Genomic DNA, 20694 nt, shown 5'->3' with positions numbered 1-20694 from the left:
CTTGTTACACCAAGACATCGTGGCCCATGCCGGACGAGACTCGAAGACAGATTCGTGGAATAACCGCTCTGATTCTGATTGGCCCATTCGGCAGCCGGACGGGAGCTCCCGTGTATACCCGTGCAGCGACTCCCAACCGGGAAGCCGCAAACCGCCCTGGCCCACCGGACTTGCAACGGACAGGATGGGTCAGCCGAGCCGAGGGGCAACGACATGGGAACTTCAGACGGGTGCCAATGCGCGGCCTCGACTCAACACACAAGAAACACTGGCTGTTGCAGAGCCATGTATTCATCTTGCGCTCTAATTGCACCCAGAATCTCTGTACCACGGCTCAGCCTTCTCCGCACAACACCATTTACCAGCGTCGTCCCCCGTCCAGCGTCACAAGCCATGCCGCCCGCTACGCTCGCCCGCCTCGAGCAGTACACTGCATGTGATATCTCAGACGCCCTTCTCAAGCTCAAGGTTCCCGGGGCAGGATTCATCGCAGATCTCAACCCATATAGCACCAAATCGGGTAAGGATGCCGATACCCTAACCATTGCGCCCGTGTCCACCATTCTGTTCGCAGCCAAGGGCGAGGTCCTGTCCGAACCACAGCCAAACGTCCCCAAAGACACGCACTGGAGCGACGCCACAGAACCGGGTACATTTGTGGTGATGAAGCAGCCCTCTGGCCAGACGAACGCCATCTGCGGCGGCATCATGGCCCTCCGCATGAAGATGCGAGATGCAAAGGGCATCATTGTCGCCGGCCGCGTCCGAGACGTGCAGGAACTCAAGAGCACCAACCTTCCGGTACTGCTTTCCCCACTGCTCACCTTGATTCCAAGATAAACAGGGCGTGACTAAACCCATTTCTCCCATCGCCAACAGATTCTAGCCCACGGCCTCTCGACAGTCGGGTCCGGGGGCGGCAGCGTCCCGTGGGCCATGCAAGTGCCCCTGGACATCAACGGCGTCACCGTGTCCCCGGGAGACATTGCCTTCCAGGACCCCGTCAACGGCGTCGTCATCATCCCCAAAGACAAGGTGGACCAGGTCCTTGAGATGCTGCCCAATCTCATTGCCGCGGACGACAAGGTCAAGCAGGACGTGCTAAAGGGCATGTCGGTGTACGACGCGTTCAAGCTCCACCGGGGTACATGAAGTTCCTTTCCTTTTTTTCTTTTTTACTTGACACCTTACATTTCTGTATGTTAGACGACCGATTTGGGTAATGACTGCAACGATTTACTAGGATGATTTTGTCTATCCATGCTTCCAGGGAACTTGTACCGTGCTTGACCCTAGCAAACATTGACACCTCGCACTTGGTACATACTTGAGTTTTGGCCGATGCTTGCCCTGTCGATTGGGGTGGGGAAAAACGGCCATCCCAAGGCTACGAAGTAGGGCTCGGGACAGGAAGAGAAACAAAGTCTCCCAACGATGAAACAGCCACATCACGCATCACTTCGGCCCAGACAAATGTTTCATAAGTCGTCAATTCATTCATGCAATCAATGCATTTGTACCATACCAACAGTCCCAAGTATAAACAGTGAAGGAAAAAAGAAATACAGAAATCCCCCGGAGAGAATCCTAAAATGTAACTGATAACCCAAATGGACTGGTAACCATAAGAAATGATGAAACGCAGATGCAAAGGAGTGAGTGGTGCCAACAGATACCATTGCTCCTTATCCAATCTTTTGTTTTTAATTAAATGCAGAGATGGCACGACCCGTGGGCCCCGCCGATATTTTCATTACAGCCAAGAATCCTTCGAGGGCTGGTTGGCCCCAAAATCGAGCTTGGGCATTTCCAACTTTGGCGGTGCTTCAATAATCTTGGGCTTCTGACCGCCGCCCATCTTCTTGGGAGACCTCGACTCGGGAGGAGGACCGAACCGGACATCCTTGACGTCCCAGCCATCCTCGGCTGCAGCAGCAACCCATGTTCGCAGAGCGACGTGTACACTGCCGTAGAACTTCTCCTTGCAGATACGGAGACTGCCGCCGAGGCATCGTTCCCACCCTGAGATGCGGAACTCGGCTCGCAGGATATTTCGCTCGCGGGCGGAAGGAGTGCAAGCGATGATGGCGTTCATGAGGTCCAGATGAGAAGCGAGGTAGTTTGTCGCATCCCATTCGACACCCCCGACATATGGGGCAGCAGGGACTGGTGGACGCTCCTGGGGGAAATTACGCAGCATATATCCAAATGGGCCGTCACGGTCCTCGTTGCTAGCAAAGTAGCCTTCTTGAGCAGTAGACCGTGCCGCCTTGTCACTGGCCAACGCAACGACATTCAAGTTGTGCAGGAAAATCCAGAAGACTTCTTTTGTCACAGAGACCACTTCCTTGCACCAAACCCGGTATGGTCGTTCTTGTCTCATCTCCAAGACGAATGGAAGTGGACGCTGGCCTTCTTCTGGATCCTTATCTCGAAGATGACCGAGCACATTCTTGGCTCTGATAACGCGTTCCACCAGTGGAGCAGACTCTATATATGTTAGAAGAACTGACGTAATAATGTTTCGAGTAGTAAACTCGCTGGGTCCTTTCTTCTCTGGGTCGAAGAGCATATGCAACAGCTTCGGGAACAGATCCGCTTGAACAGCATTGAGATATTCCATAGCCTTGGCAGTGGTGGCGAGGCCCTTCAAACACAGCAAGTTCTCATGCAACAAAGCATCCTCGTGCTCCTCTCTGCAACGTCATGTCAGTCTCGAATAGAATTCCCCTCTTGGACTGGTTTGTGTGGCACTTACCTCCACTCAACCTCCATGATACGGTTCAGCAACCCAACAATCTCGTGCATGCCGCCTTGCTGTATAAAGTCTTCAATCCACGCCACAGTTTCATTCCGCAACAAGAGACGTAGCTTGTGAAGCTTTCCAACCTCTACCAGTTCCGGCTTCTGTACCTTTCTGAGGTACGCGACGTAGTCAGACGGGCCTTGCTGAGCCTTGATCTTGGAGAGGAACCCGGATCCCTTGAACGACGAAGAGGAGGAAGGACGGGCATCAGAAGCGACACTGTCTGTGGATCGGCTTCTGAAATGACGACCAAGAGTTGATTCTGCCTTGGACTTCTTTGCTGGCGAGCTAGAATCCTTCTTGCCTCGGGAAAATGTAAAGCTTCTTCCGCGGCTGCGCTTTGGTCTCTCCTCATCCTCAGTAGGACTATTTGGGTCGCTGACAAGGGCCTGTTCGGAACTGCTCGTACTGCCTGTCGTACCTGTAGTTCCGGGCCCATCGGCTCTAGCGGCCTGCATCTCGGCGTAATCCTGACGGATAAACTCGAGCTTGATGGTGTCGGCCAAGTTACGCATCTTGTATCGCTGGTTTTCGGGAATGTTCCGACGATCCAGAAGAGCCTCCAGCTGCTGATCAATATCTTTTGGGTCGATTTGCAGTTCAGAGGACGTATTCGTCGGGGTCGTGGCCGTGGATTTGGCGCGGCCATGGCCGAAAGGACCTTTACCGCGAGGGGTTTGACCCGGGTGCAAAGACACGGGCCGCGTAGCACGACCGCCCGTCTTGGAGGGTGACGAGGACTGTGAAAGATCGTGATGTGGCTTTGGAGGCTGGAACGACCTGGGGCGGTCCTTGGTAGCTTGAATTGGGGTGTTTTCAGAACTGCTCCCCTGCCTCATGGCTCGGTCGGAAGTGAACTGGGCGAAAATCGGCGGTGGTCGTTCATTGACGGGTGTCACATCGGGCGTCATATTCTCCTTATCTTTTGTTCGGCTCTCTTCTTCAGTAGCCAGCTTGTACAAGTTCTTGAGCGACTTCGGTCGTGACAGCAGTCCTACGAGATTGGTTCCCGACTTGGTTTTCTTGGGCTTCTTGTCTGGCGATGGATCTCGGGACTTGGCCATCCGCGCCGTCTCCTTGTCGGTATTGGATCGGAATGTAAGCTTGCCCAGGGCAGACTTTGTGGGTGACTGGGCACCAGCTCGAGGTTCATCACGGGATTTTCTTGGAGAGCGAGGAGCGACATCCTGGTGGTTCTGCTGCAGCTCACCCAAGGCACCAGGGTTATTCCGAACGAATTGTCCAGCCATGGTGATGTCGGAACAGCCAAGCTGTCCCTGAACAGGTGAGACAGTCGGCAACGCCTTGCCACTCGAGGGTTGTCGACGATGGAGAAAGGAAACTAGAAACGAGGGTGGCTTGGACGGGGAATTGCCTTTAGAACTGGGATTTTCGCCGCAGCTGCCGGATGCCATTGCCGGCGGTATAGACCAACGTGTCAATTATCAAGGCGATTTCTCCCCAAAAAACCGTTGGCCAAAACCGTTGCCAGACCCGGCCGTTAGCCCGTTATTGCCGCAGCCACAGACTGGTCTGTTGGTAGCAACGAAACGGCCCCTTGAGTGTCTGCGTCGTAGAGGAACAAAAAAAGAGAGGGTCAAGGCATAAAGAAACACCAAGCTTGGAGCAAGCGGCACCAGGAAGCGGCAACTAAGTCGGGGATGAAAGAAGTGAACTATTCTATACCATTGCTAATATAAAACAAAAAGGCGGAATGGATAGTTTCTCGAGAAGCTGTCCTCTAGATCAGGTTTAGACCACCGTTGTTGACTAGCGGGGCCGTTGCTGTGGCGACCACCGTTATGGCTTATCTTATCGCCCGAGCCTGCCCACGCCTCGGCCTCGACCTCGCATTTGCATACTCGGTTGGACACGACCATTCCATGGCCACAGGTTGTGCGACCGAGCAATTGGGTATTGATGTGGCGGAGATGCAGGTGGTTGCTGGTGAGCATCTCGCCGTGCCGACGTCAGAGACACTCGTGGTTCATTATGAGCCGTCCGGTCAATGTCGCACCGCATTCAATGGAACCAGCCCGACGGTGATAATTCAGGATAGTACATGCGTTATGCGTTGAAACAACATGGAAGGCACATGCACAGTCGTGTTATCAACAACGCCAGAGGCAATGTCTCGCGGCATCTCGATCTCCTCCCCCAACGCCGTCGAATCTAGCTTCAAGTTTTGAGTCTCAGCCCTAGGTCAAACATGTCTTACTCACGAGTCACAATATACTCTCATCACGAGAGGCAGGAACCAGCAGTGGATGAAGAACAATGGTCATGTCTCATTTTGCCAATTCACGAACGGATATATAATGCATGTCCGTACCAATCCTCCCAGTCCTCATATATACATATACACATGCAAATTGATCTAATTGCCAGAAGTGTCACAGAATCCATGGCCCCCTTGCCTCTCCCCTACTACCGACCTCTCCCGCAGTTAGAAAGTCTTGCCCTTGTAGCCCTTGGGCGACAAGACGACGTTATACTCGAGCTCTAGAACAGCCTTGTCATCGCCCTTCAATGGCTTAAAGTCGACCACAAGGTCGTCCTTGACGGCAAAGACGGTGTCAGTCTCCAGCCAGGGATCGTCCTTGGGATACAGCTGCGTGGTGCAGCCCCTGAACTCGGGATGGGTCACCTGTTGCACGAGAAGTCATGTAAGTTAGCGTTTGCCACGTTTTTTCTTTCTTCTTTACAAGCGGGTTTGACAGTCGCCTTTTGCAGACTTGGCTCTGGGACTCGTCAAACTGGGGGAGAAAGAAACATACCATGATGTGAAGGTGTGCAGGACGCATGGGATGACGGTCCATCAAGGTAAGAAGCTGGTAAGCCGGACCGTCGGTAGGCAACGAATAGGCCGTAGGGTGGTAGCAGTAGAACCAGTACTTGCCGTTCTCGTCGGCTGTGAATTTACCACGCAGGTTGTTGGGGGTCTGGTTCTCCGGGTCCTGGAAGTCGTATTTGCCATTGGCGCTGGCCTGCCAGATGTCGAAGACGGCGCCGGGGATGGGCTTGCCGGTGAGGAGATCGCTGATGGTGCCGTGCATCTTGCACACGCGGCCCTTGGGGTTGGGGTTCTGGATGATGGTGCTGCCGTTGTCGCGGAATGGCGCATTCGGGGACCAGAAGGGCCCGAGGATGGAGGATGAAGTCGGGTCGATGTCGCCTTCGGCGATGATTTTGTTGGCGATTTCGTCGACGAGGCTGTTGTTGTAAAGGGAGTCAGCTGTGTTTTTTCATTGGTGCTTCTTTCTTCGTCCTTGGGTATGAAGGAAGTATATATAATACATGTCCATGTATGTATATACGGCGAAATAGATATATATATGTGTAGAGAGAGAGAGAAAGGGGGAGAGAAAGGGAGAGAAGAGAGAGACGGGCAAACATACGATTCAAGACCAAGAACGTCAGAAATTCGGTGCGCCTCGTTCCTTGTCTTGGTGGACGTCTGTCCGATAAAGTTGACAAAGTGAACGCCGGTCATCCACTCGTCATTGGTTAGTTCAACCTCTCGCGCAAAGTCGTGCAGGTGTCTGATCAAGCTGCTGAGGACCTCGCGATTTCTGGGCGTCATGTTGGGACCCATGGTCTTGATAACATGACTGGTGAAGTTGGGATCGAAGCGGCTGGTTGGTGCGGCAGAGGAGCCGTTTGTGAGACCGTTGGACGCCATGGTGAGAGGCGTATGAAGATGCAAAGCACGGAAATGTTGCAATTGACAAAAGGGCAAGCAAAGAGCTCCGAGGTCGCTACCGCGGTCTTGTGGTCTTGGAGGCAGACAAGTCAAAGCTGGAAGTCTGAAAAGTAGCTTACTTGAAAAAACAAAGAAACACAAAAGCTGTTTAACGGGGGATTCATGTCAGATATATATTCCCCCCAGATGATCCAGGCATGGCAGGCTTCGGCATCAGGATGCGGATGACATTCTCACGCGCGCCGGTTGGCAAGCATTCACCCACGGTCCCCTCTTTGCCTGCAACTCATGTAAAACCCAACCCTAATCATGAGAAACATACACAGATCCGGCAGCCGAAACCCCGCAAAAAGGTCTTGAACTAAGCACTGCTAGTACGACTAGCACTGAATTACTGATTCACCCGGTCCAGGCGGACGCTCCGTTCACAAGCCGGCTGCAGCATCCGGCGGATAACCCTGTTCCTATTGGCCAGAGTCTCCAGAATCTCGGATGACGGTGAATTGCCGCCAGAGGTTCCCGAGCGCGTCACGGGCGCCTTGTTCACATTTTGGCCCGAGCTCAACCAATGACGGGGGAGGGGTCATTGTTTTACCAGAGCTGTCCATGCTGACATCATTCATGGTCCTGAGGCGCGAGATCGGAAGGAATAGCAGTAATAGTAGTTACGTACCGGCTGAATGAATACGCATCTGGAATGACATTCGACATTCTATATTCTACATTCCCGCATTCATCGTGAAATTCTGAATCATGAATACCTTAAACTCGACCTCGCAATAGCCCCGCGGGTGTCCAGTTGCCCTGGCACAAAGTATCAACTCACATCCAAACCTCACCTCTTCAGACTTCACGACGCACATCTACTGCAACACCACAACTCCAAACTCCAGCAATGCCCGTCCACCACCTCATGGTCGGCACCTGGACGCCGCCAGGAGCAATCTTCACATTCGCCTTTGACGACCAAAAGCTCACCGTCGAGCTCATCAAGCGGACACCAATCCCTGAAGATGAACCCATTTCCTGGATGACTTTCGATGTAGAGCCACCTCCTCGCGACTTTCGCTTGATATCCCGAAAAAAAAAAAAACCAAAAAATCCTGACACACACAACAGCACTCCAAAAAAAACATCTACGGCGCCGCCATGAAGAAATGGTCCAGCTTCGCCGTCGAATCCCCCACAACCATCACCCACCAAGCCTCCCACCCAATGCTTCATCAACGTATGCATACCCCCCCTTTTCCCTCCTCCTCCTTCATACTAAATCCCCAAACACCATGTAGCCGAAGCGTCGTCGCCGTCCACCAACACACGCGCCATCTTCCTCCTGGCCGCCAAGCAGCCGCCCTACGCAGTATACTGCAACCCCTTCTACAGCCACGCCGGCCACGGCACCGTCTTCGCCTCATCCCCCTCGGGAGCCCTCGACACCGCCGTCCAGCACTACGCCTACCAGCCCGACTCAGGCATCCACGGCATGGTCTTCGACCCGTCAGAAACGTACCTCTACTCCGCAGACCTCAAGGCCAACAAGCTCTGGGTTCACCGCCGCCTGGCGGAAGCGCCCTCGCCCCCCCGGAGCGCGACTCTCGAGCTCGTCGGCAGCGTGGAATGCCCCGACGCCAGAGACCACCCCCGCTGGGTGGCCATGCACCCCTCGGGGAACTACCTGTACGCCCTCATGGAGAAGGGCAACCGGCTCTGCGAGTACCTCATTGATCCCGCGACGCGCATGCCCGTCTACACGCACAGGCAGTACCCCCTCATCCCGCCTGGCATTCCCGACCCCTGGACCATGTATCGTGCCGATGTGTGCTCGCTGTCTCACTCGGGCGATTATCTGTTTGCCACCTCGAGGGCAAACTCGTTTGACTTGACAGGCTACATTGCCGCCTTTAAGCTGGCCAAGAACGGCGCCATCGAGAGGCAGATATGCCTCAACCCTACACCCACCAGTGGCGGTCACAGCAATGCCGTCGCCCCCAGTGACTGGTGCGATGACTGGGTGGCCATCACCGATGACCAGGAAGGCTGGCTGGAGATTTATCGCTGGCAGGATGAGTTTTTAGCTCGCGTTGCTAGAGTGAGAGTGCCCGAGCCGGGATTCGGCATGAATGCCATTTGGTATGACTGAGGATTCTTATTGGTTTTCGTTACACAGCCATCTTCGACAATAGAATTGAGCACCATTTGAAACCTGTTCATCTTTGGCCCGTGTGGTATGAACCTGGCCCTTGATTCTTAGGAAGTCAATTGTCCTACAACTCCCCCCTAAAAAAATACCAACAATATAAAACCTGGCCCAAGTACACCAATGCGAAATGCTATTTTGTTTGTTAATTCCTCCGAACAATACAGTCTTCACTAATGGCCCATGACCAATAATAATATATATGAACCGCTCATATTCTCAATAAAAGCCGCTATTCCCACGTATCCCGGGTCATTGGCGCTCTGGCGTTTTGGATTTAGCCTTGTCCTTTTTTGACTTGTCGGATCCGTACCCGTTCTCCTGTCCGCCACCATTCAAGCTGATCGTATTGAGCAGAGGTGTTGACTCATCACCCTCCGTGACATCGTCCTGTTTAGGCACCGGTCCGTCAACCGGTCTGCTATTACCGTCACCCGCAACAAATGTTGTCACACTCAGGCCCTGTTTAATCTTGAACACATTGGTGCGAGTATTTCGAGGATTAGCCGCACGGTTCGAAGGAGCCAGGTGTCGAAGTTGCTGTTTCATTTCGTCTAATGATGCCTTGAAGGGCACGGGTTTGTTGTTGGGTGTACCGTCTGGTCCAGCAGAGCCGCGCCGTTTCATAAAGGTGGCCGTCTTGGCAACCCTTTCTGGAACTCCTTCGCTCATCGCTCCGGGTGAGCCAACCAAGGGCTCGGGAAGATCAAGGTTTTCTGCAATGTGAACCAGGGCTGCGCCATCTCCTGGTTTCCGGCCCACGGCGGCGGCGCCGGCTTCGGCATGAATGCGTCGGGCTCGAGGAGCCGGTGTCAGACGCCGAATGGCCTTGTGTACATCAACATACACGTCTGATTCGTCCACGATTTCCCTAAATTTACCGTAAGATACCGCCCTTCATACAAATTTCAGTCTGAACTCACTCTCCGATAAGCTCCTCAATGACATCCTCCAGTGTAACGACGCCCAAAGCACCATGATCAGATCCAGGATGATCCGATACCAAAACCATGTGAGATTTGCCTTCCTGGAAAAAGTTAATAATATCCAAGCAGCTGGTTTCTGGTCTGGTCTCAACAATGGCCCCAAGAGGAATTTCTCGGACAGGTATTCTGTCTTCCGGGTCGTATGTGATGAGAGTCTTGACAAGGAGCATGCCAACAAAGTCCGTAGCGTTGCCTGAGCGATAAATTGGGATGCGGGAATAACCGGACGACAGAATATTATCCATTGTCTTTTCATCCAAAACGTGATCTTCAGCCAAAGTGAACACATCAGTCATGGGAGTCATGACCTCTGATACGGGTTTATCTTTGAGGTCTAGAACAGCGGTGATGATAGTCACTTCGTCTTGATTTAGTCGCTCGGACAGTTCTCCAAGAGACTTGTGAAGAGTCACTAGGGTCTTGAGGCCACTCTTTTTATACACTGTGCCATGGTCCTCGCCGAGGATCCAATCAAGTAGCTTCGCGGTTGGCCACGCAACAGGACTCATGAGGTACATTAATATGAGAACAGGTGTCGACATATATCCGCCAATAGGCAGGCCGTAGCGGACGCAGATAGACTGAGGGACGATTTCGCCAAAGATGACTATAAACTGAAGCGTTAGGAAAAATACTCTTTCCACAGGGGTTGCCAGTTGAAACTAACCAATGAGAACAGTACTGCCGACAACAGCAGCAACACCGCCACCCAATGTCCTATCGAGGACAACAGGCAACGATTCGTTCACAATAACGTTGGCGAGGAGCAAAGTAACGAGAACCCAATGCTTGCCCTTGTTCAACAAGCTCAACACTCTCTTGGCATTCTTGTATTGCGGTTCCATTGGATCGCCAGACACGACTTGAAGGTAAATGCTATCTTGCCCCATCAAGCTATAGCAAAGACGCGGTCAGCATGGATGTCATGAATACCCCGACATCGGGCAGCTCAAGCAGTTGCATCGTGAGCTAGAGGAATGTCAACTTACGCAATGGTTAAGCCAGCAAAAGCCCCGCCAAGCAACACGAGGGCCATTGAGGCCACATAAAGCACCCACACGGGTGTCCCTTCGGGGTCATCATGACCATGCGGCTCTGTCTGGACCAATGGCGCAGCTGCGACAGACGACAAGCCAACGCCCAATACACGACCCATCCCCAGGACACATGTTCGAAAGCTTGCAAAGCCTCCAGAGCCACCGTTACGCTGCATAATCGGCCGTAGAGAATACTCGGTATCAGAAGCGGGGAGATAATTGCCCGGACAAACAGTTGTCGCGCTCGTGGGGTTGAGAAAGACCGATTGTTGATGCCTAGGACAGCGCTGGAAGTAGGCCGACGAGTACAAAAGATATTCGATTAAAAAACCTATAAAAGCCGATATAAGCTCTGACAAAATGGTTTTAATCTCAGTCCGTGGGCACAAGCGACTCCGCGTCCACCAGTAGTTGGTTCTTGTGTAGGCGATCGCAAACTTTCGAAGGCGTCAAGGATGCAAGGGTTGGCGGTGGCGAAAGTAAATTCGGAGAATTACAATATTACCCGACCGATCGAATGGCGCTTGGCCGTGCGGCCACGATGCAGCGTCAAGTCGTAGCTAGAATAGCCAGCAATGGATGAACGAGGTGACAAGAAGTTTAAGTTGGATGAGACGGCCAGAGCTTGGTGCTAATAAATGTCTGCTGCTTCTGCCATTGACGGATAACGGTGGGGACATGCTGAGCAGAACAACAGGCAGGTGCCACAGGCCCGTACCTGCTGTGACATTACTGCACACAAGAAGCTAGGGTGAGCGACGGAGGGTGGGGCCATATGCGCGTATTGATTAGCTGCATGTTCCGACTCTTTCAGGACCCTTGTACCTTTGGGAGGCTCTGGCCGTAATTTGCCAATCAGAACATCGTCTCTTCTATGATCTGTTCAAATGGTTTGGAAGCGATGATCTCGTTGATCAATCAGGAACAGCCTACGCCAAGATGAGGTGATGTACGTAGCCTATGTCGTGGGGGTAGATACATGCATCCTTACGTAAGACTGGTAGGCTTTCGATAAAAGAGTTTCTTCTCGAGACTCGCGTGGATGGGCTGGCGACCATCATCCCAATTATTACAGCCGTTGCAGTGGAGTCCAAACCGAGGTCTCCACGGATGCTTGTGCATGTCGCAATAATATTACCAGGTACCTACCGTAGCTAGTATGTATGTAGGTATGTATGGTCTATCTGTACGTACGTACATGCAAGTCCATCCCCATTGCCCCATGAGGCCGTCAGTCAAGTGGCATGTTGGTTGTATCTTCAATTCAAAACTTGACGTTTCCCCCCCTTCGCCTCCCTTTTGTTGTTTTATAGGCTTGGAAAAGCTGCCTCATCACAATTGTATCAAGCTGACATCCAAAACACCTTCTGACTTGCGCAGTCCTTCCATAACTTTTGCGTCAACTTCGCCATCGACTCCCAGAATCATAAGAGCCTCATTGTCCTTCTGAGTCGGAGGCGTGTTGTGACCCTGTCGGGCTTCTGCATCAAGACTGGCCACCTGCATATATCGAATGTTAATGCCATGAGAGCCGAGGACCATGCCCACTCCACCAATTTTGCCAGGTTCATCGTAATTGTGAAGAATGATCAGAGTGCCCTCGGGACTAAAGGTTGCGTTGAAGCAGTCCAATTTTGAAATATAAACCCTCTTATCGGAGGCATATCCCTCTATGATTTGCTCTGTTTTGCCCCCGATTGGCCCGTCGGCAATCGACTTCAAAGTCACCAGGTTTGAAAAAGTCATGTCTTTCGATTGGTGTACGTGTGTCTCGTTGATTATAATACCCTTCTCTTTGGCGATAAGAACGGCATTAACGATGTTGACGTAGGAGTCGCTAAACGAAGCTACAAGGCCCTTGACGAGAGCAGCAAAGAGTGGCTTCGTATTGGGCATCCCAGCCAGGCCGCCGTGATAGATGAGCTCAAACTTGCGATCGCCAATCATGCCTCCCTTGTCCTTGACGAAATGTTGGGTATAGAGGCGTCCCATTTTCTCGACCAACTGCACCGCAGGTTGAAGCTTCCGGTACTCTTCCGGCAAGATTATGGGGGCATTGACGGCACTTGTCGGCAGGCCACCACGCAGGATCTCAAGCATCTGTGTGCATACGTCCATGGATACGTTTTCCTGTGCTTCCACCGTGGAAGCCCCTAGATGGGGTGTGGCCACGGTCTTGGGATGCCTGGCGAGCTGCGCAGCGACGGAATCAGGCGCAAGAGGCTCAGTGGTGAAGACATCCAAGCCCGCGCCAGCAATCCATCCTTCGTCTAGGCCCTTGAGAAGCGCGGCTTCATTGTAAACCCCACCTCGGGCAACGTTAAGAATCCGAGCCGTCTTCTTCATTGTCTTTAGCTCTGCCTCACCAATCAAATCCATTGTCGTTGCCAGCAGCGGTGTGTGAATGGTGAGGAAATCAACCTGTGGCAGCATGTCCTTGAGGCTTGGTACGAGCTCAACGCCTGCTTGGCGAGCAAGATCAGCACTGGCATAGGGGTCGACGGCTTTGACCTGCATTCCCAAGCCCTTGGCCATTCTGGCAACATTCAGGCCGACTTTGCCTAGGCCAACGATGCCGAGCGTCTTCCGACCAACCTCCACTCCAACAAGCTTGCTTCGCTCCCATTTTCCTTCTTTGATGGTCCCGTCGGCACGGCCAACATTTCTGGCCGTCGCTAGCAGCAGGGCAATGGTGTGCTCGGCGGCTGCCAAGATATTTCCTGCAGGAGAGTTGATGACAATGATACCTTGCGTCGTAGCCGCTGGCACATTGATGTTGTCGACACCAACACCAGCACGTGCCACCACCTTGAGCTTCTTGCCTGCTTGCAGCACCTCTGGTGTGACTTTGGTTTCTGATCTAACGATGAGACCCTGATAGCTAGGGATGAGAGAAATGAGTTCTTCGGCGGAAAGTCCCAGCTTGACATCGACATCGTAATGGGGTGTAAGCAGAGCAAGGCCGTCGGACGAGACTTTCTCGGGGACAAGAATACGAGCTCTCGCAGGAAGAGAGTCAGGTGTCAGATTTAAGAGGGCAGAGGGTGTCATGATGATGGGAAAGAGGACCCCGAGTATGATTAGTTTCAGGCGCAGGGGTATAATAATGGTGCAAAGGCAAAGACTCGAAAGTAATCAGGTTGGAAGAGAGAAGGGACAGAAGAATCAGGGTCAAGGTCAGGGCCAGGGCCAGGCTGGAAAGGCTGGGGGGTAGAACTAGATTTATTAACCTATTGCCCAAAGCCAAAATGACGTTTATGGTTTCCTGCCACTCGGGTCAGACTGGATTGCCAGAGTGATTGCCATGTACTCTGTACGGCAACCCTTGGATGCAGGCAACCAGGGAGCGAATCGAAGTACTAGCTGGCGTACATGTTGGGCCGAATCAAATCTCTGTCCTAGCCCAAATGCGTCCAGCATGAATGTGCCCTGTGGTTCCCGGTCGTGGTGATGCAAGCCAATGCGGACTGCATCCAGATGTCGCAGATGTTGCTTTGTCTGACTGGGGCGAATCATCAGGGTCGCTGGAGACGCTTTACTACCCATGTTTGCCATGTTACACGAACAGAATGACGGACGCTAATGGGTCAAGCCATACAAATGTCGAGGATTAGGCCTGCATGTTCTGAATGTCTCCCGAGGTGAGACATGGACTTTGTTGTGCGAGCAAGTTCTTTGCCCCTCCCCCGCCCTCGTCGTGGCTGACCCGTGTCTTCCATGTCCCGTAGCCTGTAGCCACGACCAGCACTCGAGGCTTTGGACTTTGTGTGAGACCATGACCTGCAAACGTCGGCAGCGGATAGATGGACGCGTGCGGACCATGGGGAGGCCAAAGAGGGTGAAGAGAGAGAGACTGGTTGCTGGCTGCTGGCGGGAAGGTTTAGGGGAGCGCCTCTAGACGGCTCCCCAGTCCAGATTGGCAGAGCCAGTTTCGCCGCCACCGGGCTGTTTTTGAAGGCCCAGATGTGCATGGCGTTGCGATCAGTTTATGGTTGGTGGGAGGCGGGCAGCACGGAGTACGAAGCAATGAGGAGCGAGTTGAGAGCTGGCAACTTTGACAGGGTAGCTGCTGGCTCGCTGCTCCACTTCCCCACGTTGCATCAGAATGGCTGACGACTGTGATGAACCTCTCCAACCTCGCGTGCTCTAAGCTCGAGCTGCTGAGCGAGACCAACGGCCCCACCTCGGCGGGCTGGCCTGACCAAAATACCGACCCGGTACCTAGCAGTACTTTCCCAGCACCTAGTACCTACCAGGAACTTAGGGAGGTGCCTAAGTACTCTGTCGTCCCTACTTCGTAACCTCACCCTGTCCGTCACCTGCGTCGAATATTCAGCGCAATTGCCCTCAGAACAAAGGTCTGCCGAGTCCCTACGACATGCAGATTCTAACTTGTACGATTAACTGGCTATTCTTATTGAGCAGCGGGGCTTCAAGGCGTGAGGTTAGAGTTCTTGGCGTCGAGCAAAGATTCCAACGCCAACTCTAAAAACCAGGTCGTTGCGTAATGTCGAGTGCACTTGGGTCAATCTCCAGCTCGGCCACATCCATGACAGCATCGTCAGACGCGCCACGGCAATGGCCTGTCTCGAGTCTCAACAACCGCCCCTCGATGGGGCTTTCAGCAAGGGACGGAATCTGTGTAAAAAATTGCTTCTTTTGCAATAATTGTGAGCACTTTCACTCGGTCTACTCCGTATTTGATTCAGTAGTCCTAACCCGTCACTGCAGAGATCAGCGCCAAGCTGTGCACGAGGCACCTGCAGCCACCACACCAGGTAAGCTGCTCCACGGCTTGTATCCAGAGTTGCGCAATATCTCTCCTCTTCCCCTTGTCGCAGCGGGCGGGTATTCCAATGAGGCATCCAATCCAGAAGCCGACTGCTTGTTTCTTGTGCGTATTTGTGAGGTGGATTCAACCTTGGCCGAAGGGCACGTTTCCTGCATACAATTGCCAGTTTGGGCCGTCACAGATTCGCAGGTTCTGTGGCGCGACAATAGAACACTGTGTTGGTTGGTCTGGTAGACATTCAGGCCATGCCAATATATTGCGAAGTCACCAGAGGATGGCGTACGGAATGCTGTATGCTTTGACACTTTACACAGTCCGTTGTTTTCTGCCTATGCTTTCGCTGTGGCATGAGAATGCATTGCACAGCACCCCAAGGCTATCATTCTACATCTGGCCACTATAAGCAACCCGTATACATATATAGTTTTGACCAAACGAGAAGAATGAAAGTATGCCTACAGTTCTGGCCCTAGCGCAACGCCATTCTGGCCTGCGTACCCCTGCATTTCTTGCTTTATACGCTGTACTTGTCACTGTACTTGTCATTCTGTACAACCTCGACCCAGTAGCCATCCGGATCAAGCAAGAATGCCACGTTCCTCATGCGACCGTCTGTAAGTCGCTTCTTCCAATTACACTTGAGATCCTCGAAACGCTGGCAAGCAGCATCAAGATCATCAACGGACACGCCTATCTACCAGTAAGAATGGGTCCTTTGAATAAAATGACTAGAGGAGCACATTGGACTTACAGATATGCCCAAAACCCTGGGGCTCATCATTGCCATTGTGGTACTTAAAGTTGGCATCCTTCTCCGTGCCGTAGTTACATGTCAGTTCGAGCAAGCCCTCACGGTTAGCCTGAGCAGTGTCCTGAGCCCCAGGGTATCCGAGGAAGTAGAGGTTGAATCCGGCAGCTTCATTCTCAGCAGTCTTTATGAGCGTCATTCCCATGACTTCTTGATAGAACTTTAGGGATTTTTCGGCATCTTTGACGCGAATCATGGTATGGTTCTGTCAAACATGTCAGCGAATTGGTCAGTTGGGCAGGATCAGCCATGGGCCCCAGAGTCTTACCATTCGGTAGGTATTTGGATCAGTCTCCTTGATGTTCTCAGTCTCCTCCAACGATTTCTGTCCAATGATTTCGACCCAGTAGCCATCAGGGTCCAGAACAAAGGCAATATGCTTCATCCGGCCATCAGTAAGCTTCTTTTGGAACTTGTATCCGGCATCCTCGAGACGCTGGCAAGCGGCCTGGATGTTGTCCACACTAATGCAGGTGTGGCCGAAGCCACGGTGCGGCTCTTTGTTGCCGGTGTTCACGGTATAATTGGGGTCGTTCTCAGTGCCGTAGTTGTGAGTCAGCTCGACAACACCTTCGCGGTTGACGTGGGAGTTGCCGTGGGAAACAGCCTGGGGACCGTTGTATCCCATAAAGTACAAATCAAACTTGGCCTCGGGGAATTCATATTTCTTGACTAGCGACATGCCCAAGAACTCGTAGAACTTGACTGCCATTCATCACGGACCATCAGCACGATTCCCGAAGTAGCCAAGGCCAGTGCACGCATCGCTGCAAAGCTCTGGAAAACTCACCGGACTCCTTGGCATCCTTAACTCGAATCCTGGAAAATTTTACGTCAGCCAGGGCTCATTGGATAGGGATCAACGATACGGGTTCAGACTTGCATCGAGTGGTTAAACTTGTATGTGTTGGTGTTGGTTGTGGCCGCCATTGTTCTTAACTGCCGTCCTAGATGGGCTTAGCCTGAGCTCCGTGAGCATGAGATTGTCGTACGCAGTGGGTCACTGTACCTGGCTTAGGGACTTTGAGGGGCGATGAGATGGGCTGTAAAAGGCTCTTGATAATCTGGAGGCGTTGTGTGGCCCTCAAGGTGTTCATCAGGGTATGAACACTCCGGCTAAAGGTTGAAGTTGTCCATGTATGTTCACAACTAGAAGAGAGATAGAGGTGCGGAAACTCGTCGGCTTGTTGAAGAGCTGGTCTTGCCCCGCCGTTCGTGCCCCGCCATTTTTGCTTTGTAATTGTCCAGATGTCATCATCAATTCACAAGCCAACCAGTCCCCTAACGTTAAAGTCATCTAGCTTAGCTAAGTTCTTGCAAAGCATCGCGAAAATTGAAAGCGACAAACTATGTCGTCGTGATCAACGTCTCCTGTGACGACCGCAATTCACGGCGATTTGAACTGCTTCGTGGCGATGAGCACCGACGGTCTAAAGCTACCTAAGTACCTAGGTACGTACGGAGTACATACAACTTTCAAGAAAAGGTGGGGACGTTTTGGCAACCCGACATGGACAACTGCTGTGTGAGCATTCTTCAGCTGCACTCGCATCCTCGCGAACTGCACATGTGATCGATGATATTTTAGACATAGACCTCCTCTACGTGCTCTTTCCTAACACCTAGTACTGCCTACTTACCCAGGTACCTAGTAGGTAGGCAGGTAGGGTAGACAACGCCGCCAAACCTGCTACTTAGCAGTAGTAGTAGTAGTACTCCGTACCTAGTACTAGGAATAGCCCAGACCATTTAACATTGAACATCAAAGTGGGGCCATCATGGCGGGTATTTCGGGCGCGATTTGGCTTGTTCCCAGCCAGTCAGAGCTCGCCGCTGGCCACATCAGTTGACCCATTAACGCCTTGCTTGTCACCGCCCACCACATTGCAGACGTCTCTTCCTATTAGTGCCCACATCAGCCCAGCACGCACCAGACTAGAGGCGTTCTGGAGACGCGGCTCAACGACAACTCGAAACATTTGGAGCTTCTTCTGCCATAGCCGCCCATCGTTTCCTCACTTCGCAACCGCAGCAAAGTGTTTATAACTTGGCTCATGCCACCAACGCGCCTCGAACCGACTTCACAGCCTATTTATATGCTTGAGTGCCAATGGCTTCCCCCACGCCCTGATCCTGCTCCCTTCGTCCCACCTCGAGTTGCAACGTCGTGAACAGTAGCGACCAGGACCTGACCCTGGGGAGACTTGCTTGGACTGGCCAAATTATCCAAGCACTCGAGCAGGGGGGCGTTGAATCGACCCAAAATGGCAGAGTACAACATGGACGAGTCTGCCATCATGGACAGCGGTTCCCCCGGCGGTGGCCCAAGCGAAAGACTTGGCAGTCGCCATCGCGACTCGGCATACGACAGGTCGCCTCTTGCAAACAAGACGCGATCGTTGTCCGACGGCGGCGGAACACCATCCAAGCTGTCGCCATCACCACTCATTGTCGAAGCATCGCGAAGGACATCCAAGGACGACATCCATATCAAAGACGCGCAGCCGCCCTCGACGCCGCGACACTCCGACTTCAAGGGCCTCTCATTGCAGATGGCTCCTCGACAGTTCACACCACCACCTGCCTCGAATGCCTATGTCAAGCCCCCGCCTCTTTCTCCGAAACTCGATCACTCACAGATCTACGCGTCGCCGACCAATATTCTTCCCCGCAGGTCGCGTGGCCTCGACTTTTCTCGTGCTGCCACCAGCTTGCATCACTCCACCCTCGCTGAATCATCGCCAGACTCATCGCCTACTATCGGTGACCGGGCCATTAACATCCCCGATCGAAGGAACGAGTATGGCGGTCCTGAGCAAACCTCTTCATCACTCTGGTCTATTATGGGGAATCACGAGAAGATGAATATTAGCAGCTCTCTAGGAAGCACCAACCAGGTCGCAGTTGGCTCTGATTCATCCAGCTCCTCGGATGACGACGACTTGATGGATGAGGACATGGACGAGCCGTACCTTACAACCCCGCAAGTCTCCAAGACTACCAATGTTGGGTCGACCGGACCATTTGGATCCCCTGCTATGAGCAGTCTCATGAACTTTCAGCAAAGACAACGCCACCGCAAACAACCCAAGAAGAAGGTACGCGGACCTTTGGGCCTTGGGTTCAACCTGGCTGCAGCCGCTCTGTCCAAGTCTCCGCCTAGCAACGGCGCGAAAGCAAGGAGGGAGAGTATCAGTTGGCAGGCCAACCAGCTACACATCTCTGCCGCCGATGGCTACGAAAGTGGAAAGTCCCAGAGCGATGCCGACGGCAATGGCGGCGGCGAGGGATCACAGAGAGGTGTTATTAAACGAGCTGTGACTCGCCGTGGCAATCTGCTTCCGAAAACTAAAACCTTCGCCCGAATCCGTGCAGCCCTTTTTGAAGAGGTTGCACCAGCTGAGGCCGAAACTCGACGAGAAGCAGAAGTTGTTAAACAAGTCCGCGAAAGCGACGTCGCGCTTGAGCCCCGAGTTTCGCAAGCACCCGCTGAGTCTGGCCCGGCCGCTAGCGTTTTGTCGTCGCCAAACCTAACAAACAACGAACCTGTCGATGATCAAGAAGATGACGTGAATATGCTGAGCGACTTGGCCCCCGGGCTTTCTAGTAGCTTCAAACAGCAGGCCATTAAGAATTCCAAGGGGAAAACATTTTGGGACACGTTCTCAGAGTCGAGCAGCATGGGCGGAACGAGAACAACGCCACCTCCAGCAGCCTTTTTGCCCCGAGGGTCCTCTTCTGGTATGAGCGAAGACAATGGTATCGACTCTCCTGTGCCTGGCCTCGCATCGGCACATTCTGCCTCGCAGAGCAGCAACGCGCAAGGGCCAAGCGCAGCAGAAATAACGCGCAGAATTAACAATAAGCGTCGCCGCGATGACGACTTTGACCCTGTCAGCTTCAAGCGACGAGCTGTCAGCCCCGGGATGAGTGCCCACAACTCACCCATCTTACAGAGCCCTATGCAGCGCGACTCGGCGCCATGGGGTTCTCGCCCCGGCAGCACCGGAGGCGACAAAGCTGGTAGCAGTGCTCAAAGCGAGACGGGAAGCGTTAGTGGCGGCACCCCAGCGAACCCTGCAGCCGGGACAACTGGGCGACTAAACAGCAAAGGAAGAATAGGATTCCAGGGTATGGTTGATACCAACGACGGTATAATGCGGATGAGCATTGAATAGTAACAGATGCTGGATGGGCGCATGGAAAAGGAGCAATGATACTCTCTGGCGCATTATTTTGGGGCATGTGCATTACGGAGTAATTGCTGGTGCATGAGCAGGCGTTTGTTTTAATCGGTGTATTATGGCGTATAGATCAACATTTGCCTTTTGAAGTCATGGCAGCAAACACATTTCTGGACTTCAT

The 20694-nt window shown here is 52.8% G+C and overlaps 8 protein-coding genes across 8 annotated transcripts; 3 read left to right on the top strand and 5 right to left on the bottom strand.

Moving 5' to 3' along the window:
• Positions 1 to 393: 393 nt before the first annotated feature.
• Positions 394 to 1152, top strand: MAA_02124 (menaquinone methyltransferase related to dlpA protein; the record flags this gene model as incomplete). The annotated part of the gene is made up of 2 exons (XM_007820122.1): positions 394 to 801; positions 880 to 1152. 2 exons carry the CDS (start codon positions 394 to 396, stop codon positions 1150 to 1152), a joined length of 681 nt encoding a protein of 226 aa, XP_007818313.1.
• Positions 1153 to 1753: 601 nt separating this feature from the next.
• Positions 1754 to 4056, bottom strand: MAA_02125 (GTPase binding protein Rid1; the record flags this gene model as incomplete). The annotated part of the gene is made up of 2 exons (XM_007820123.1): positions 1754 to 2696; positions 2759 to 4056. 2 exons carry the CDS (start codon positions 4054 to 4056, stop codon positions 1754 to 1756), a joined length of 2241 nt encoding a protein of 746 aa, XP_007818314.1.
• Positions 4057 to 5252: 1196 nt separating this feature from the next.
• Positions 5253 to 6488, bottom strand: MAA_02126 (catechol dioxygenase; the record flags this gene model as incomplete). Its single annotated transcript, XM_007820124.1, has 3 exons — positions 5253 to 5453; positions 5584 to 6019; positions 6205 to 6488. 3 exons carry the CDS (start codon positions 6486 to 6488, stop codon positions 5253 to 5255), a joined length of 921 nt encoding a protein of 306 aa, XP_007818315.1.
• A 916-nt stretch (positions 6489 to 7404) lies between these two features.
• MAA_02127 (carboxy-cis,cis-muconate cyclase) lies at positions 7405 to 8649 on the top strand (the record flags this gene model as incomplete). Its single annotated transcript, XM_007820125.1, has 3 exons — positions 7405 to 7551; positions 7629 to 7737; positions 7799 to 8649. The coding sequence occupies 3 exons, from the start codon at positions 7405 to 7407 to the stop codon at positions 8647 to 8649; spliced, it is 1107 nt and encodes a 368-aa protein (XP_007818316.1).
• Positions 8650 to 8958: 309 nt separating this feature from the next.
• On the bottom strand, positions 8959 to 10905 carry MAA_02128 (Cystathionine beta-synthase, core; the record flags this gene model as incomplete). The annotated part of the gene is made up of 4 exons (XM_007820126.1): positions 8959 to 9577; positions 9630 to 10299; positions 10360 to 10586; positions 10682 to 10905. 4 exons carry the CDS (start codon positions 10903 to 10905, stop codon positions 8959 to 8961), a joined length of 1740 nt encoding a protein of 579 aa, XP_007818317.1.
• Positions 10906 to 12061: 1156 nt separating this feature from the next.
• MAA_02129 (d-3-phosphoglycerate dehydrogenase) lies at positions 12062 to 13780 on the bottom strand (the record flags this gene model as incomplete). The annotated part of the gene is made up of 1 exon (XM_007820127.1): positions 12062 to 13780. The coding sequence occupies one exon, from the start codon at positions 13778 to 13780 to the stop codon at positions 12062 to 12064; it is 1719 nt and encodes a 572-aa protein (XP_007818318.1).
• Positions 13781 to 16035: 2255 nt separating this feature from the next.
• On the bottom strand, positions 16036 to 17041 carry MAA_02130 (uncharacterized protein; the record flags this gene model as incomplete). The annotated part of the gene is made up of 3 exons (XM_007820128.1): positions 16036 to 16211; positions 16273 to 16534; positions 16598 to 17041. The coding sequence occupies 3 exons, from the start codon at positions 17039 to 17041 to the stop codon at positions 16036 to 16038; spliced, it is 882 nt and encodes a 293-aa protein (XP_007818319.1).
• A 1552-nt stretch (positions 17042 to 18593) lies between these two features.
• MAA_02131 (uncharacterized protein) lies at positions 18594 to 20507 on the top strand (the record flags this gene model as incomplete). The annotated part of the gene is made up of 1 exon (XM_007820129.1): positions 18594 to 20507. The coding sequence occupies one exon, from the start codon at positions 18594 to 18596 to the stop codon at positions 20505 to 20507; it is 1914 nt and encodes a 637-aa protein (XP_007818320.1).
• Positions 20508 to 20694: the final 187 nt, after the last annotated feature.

The sequence above is a fragment of the Metarhizium robertsii genome (assembly GCF_000187425.2).
Source record: "Metarhizium robertsii ARSEF 23 chromosome Unknown MAA_Scf_1, whole genome shotgun sequence".
Lineage (NCBI taxonomy): Eukaryota > Fungi > Ascomycota > Sordariomycetes > Hypocreales > Clavicipitaceae > Metarhizium > Metarhizium robertsii.
Note: the sequence above shows the minus strand (reverse complement) of the source record. Positions and strands in the feature narration are given on the sequence as shown.